We start from the raw sequence: 2,329 nt of genomic DNA on the forward strand, positions 1-2,329 counted from the left end.
CTTACAGGAATATGTGCACACGCACAAGCATACACATGCATTTGTGAGCGCAGATAATTTTATATATTATACCAGATGTTCTCCACCTTTTCAGATTTGAGGCACCCATCAGAAAATGCCAGCTTTTATTAGTTTTCACATGTTTTTTTGACTACAGACAAATACTAGAAGCAATTCTTCTGTTGCAAAGACCTCAGAAAGCCCATAGCAGGTCAGACAGCTTTTAATACTATGGATTCCTATTTGAAATCTCTGTTTATCTTGTGAATCCTGTTTTCACATCTAATAGTGCACCCTATGAGGCCATGGCACCCTGCTGGAGAATCACTGTATTATACACATATATGCACACAAACAAGTGAACATACATTTTAAACTTCCAGGATATACTATTTTAAATGAGCACTTGCAAAAAAGAGAAAGAAAAATAGTAAAAAGTCAGGCGTCATCCCTCTAAGATGCATGGGTTCCAGAGTTCACTAAACAGACATGAAGCACACCCTGTCTCCAAAACCAGACCATCGCTGATTCTTCAGAGTAACGAAGGAATTGGTCACAATGCTCTTTGCTGCAAAATGTTATGCCACTGGAGGAATTTCTTTCCAAATCTAGACAATGCCTGAAGCCTGAGAAAGGCTACCTAATGAAAGATGCTATTTCTATTCATCAGTGATCCAAATTTATTTCAAAAAACACCTTATTCCCACTGGCCCTGCTATCCTGCATTAGTCATTTCTGCAGGTTAACCATGCTCATTATTCTGTTCTCAAGAATGGTTCCCATCACGGAGCACTCTTCCCCTTCCATGGTAGACCAGCTGGCCTCCCCTGCCCCACGCCACAGGAGCAAGGCTCAAGTATGTATGTGCAGGCTGTTCCTTACCACACTGGGTGATATTCATCTCCTGCAGGGGAATGACGGCAGCATCCATGGTCATGCAGTACAGCTCCTGGTTCTGCAGGTTTGCCTCACCCTTCTCCTGCCAGAGCTGAATCCAGCGGATATCACAGCTGCAGTTAAAGGGGTTTCTTTCTAGCCTCCTACAGACAAAGAGAATGTAAGACAAGGGGTGGGGTAGAATGAACAGGGTTATCACTGGTTATATAGGATCTCCACAGAGAAGCTGAGCGCCCAGTGATAAGAGGGAGGGTCACCCTTGCTATGGACCATTTTTGTACATCCTGCTATGAGTTTCCATGAGCCTGAAGAAGTTACGGATGTCCTGGGATGGTGAAGGGGGGCAGGACCTTAGGGATGCAGTTAGTACCTGCGCTGCGTTTTTGGCTTTGAGATCCAAGGTTCAAGTGCAACCTTAGGCAACATAATAAAATGCTGGGAGTATTCTCACACCTGGAGAGATCTTAAGATGAAACAGGGGATAGGGATGGGAGTTCAGGTCACACTTCTGATTTTATCCAAAAGGAGGCAATCTCTCTCTCTCTCTCCCAAGCATACAGACACACGGACACACAAATTCAAACATCTGGATTCATAAGATTCCAAGACTTTAAACATCCGCATGAATGCATTTATAATCACTAAGACTACCCATAAATGCATTTATAATCACTAAGACTACCCAGCTGTCCTAATACTCAGACCCACTGAGACCTAGAATATCAAGAAGCTCCTCTCTCAAAGGAACAGATGTAGCCACTTTTCCCCCTAAAGGTATAATTATAATTTGTGTCTTAAGACTGCAGGGCCTCTAGAGCCAGGACCCTCTGAGGAAGAGACTGGTCAGTTCAGTGCAAATCCCCAAGCCATCTGGGTGTGCTGAACAAAACACACAGCTCCTGTCCTTAATACCGTGCCTCAGTATATAACTTGAGGCTCCCAGCGATGTAGGACTCAAGTTAACACACAGCATATCATGCACATTAATCATATCAAGAAGCGCTGCGCTGGGACCCCACTGACCTGGCTGGGAGGGATAGAAGGGAACTCTGCCTTTAATAGACAGCATTTAATACACACTTAGATGTTTCAAACATAGGGAATGTTTGTTATTATTGATTTTCCAACCTATTAATTATTTCATTTACATAGAATCATAGAAAGTTAGTGCTGGAAGGGACATCAAGAGGTCACATGTAGTCCAACCCCCTGCTCAAAGCAGGATCAGCCCCAACTAGATCATCCCAGCCAAAGCTTTGTCCAGCTGGGTCTTAAAAACCTCCAAGGATGGAGAGTCCACAATCTCTCTGGGTAACCTGTTCCAGTGTTTTACTACCCTCCTAGTGAGAAAATTCTTCCTAAATATCTAATCTAAACTTCCCTTGCTGCAACTTGAGATCATTGCTCCTCGTTCTGTCTGCCACCACTCTCA

General features: G+C 43.7%; 1 protein-coding gene across 4 annotated transcripts in view; it reads right to left on the bottom strand.

Annotated features, from left to right (window-relative positions):
• Positions 1-2,329, bottom strand: part of NTRK3 (neurotrophic receptor tyrosine kinase 3) — a 306,856-nt gene that overhangs the window by 238,612 nt on the left and 65,915 nt on the right. For all 4 annotated transcript variants that reach the window (XM_019504056.1, XM_019504055.1, XM_019504059.1 and 1 more), the window contains exon 4: positions 883-1,040. In XM_019504056.1, the coding sequence (XP_019359601.1) occupies positions 883-1,040 (158 nt within the window). The remainder of the gene's footprint in view (positions 1-882; positions 1,041-2,329) is intronic.

Source organism: Gavialis gangeticus, unplaced genomic scaffold, assembly GCF_001723915.1.
Source record: "Gavialis gangeticus isolate Ggan-Ray unplaced genomic scaffold, GavGan_comp1, whole genome shotgun sequence".
NCBI lineage: Eukaryota > Metazoa > Chordata > Crocodylia > Gavialidae > Gavialis > Gavialis gangeticus.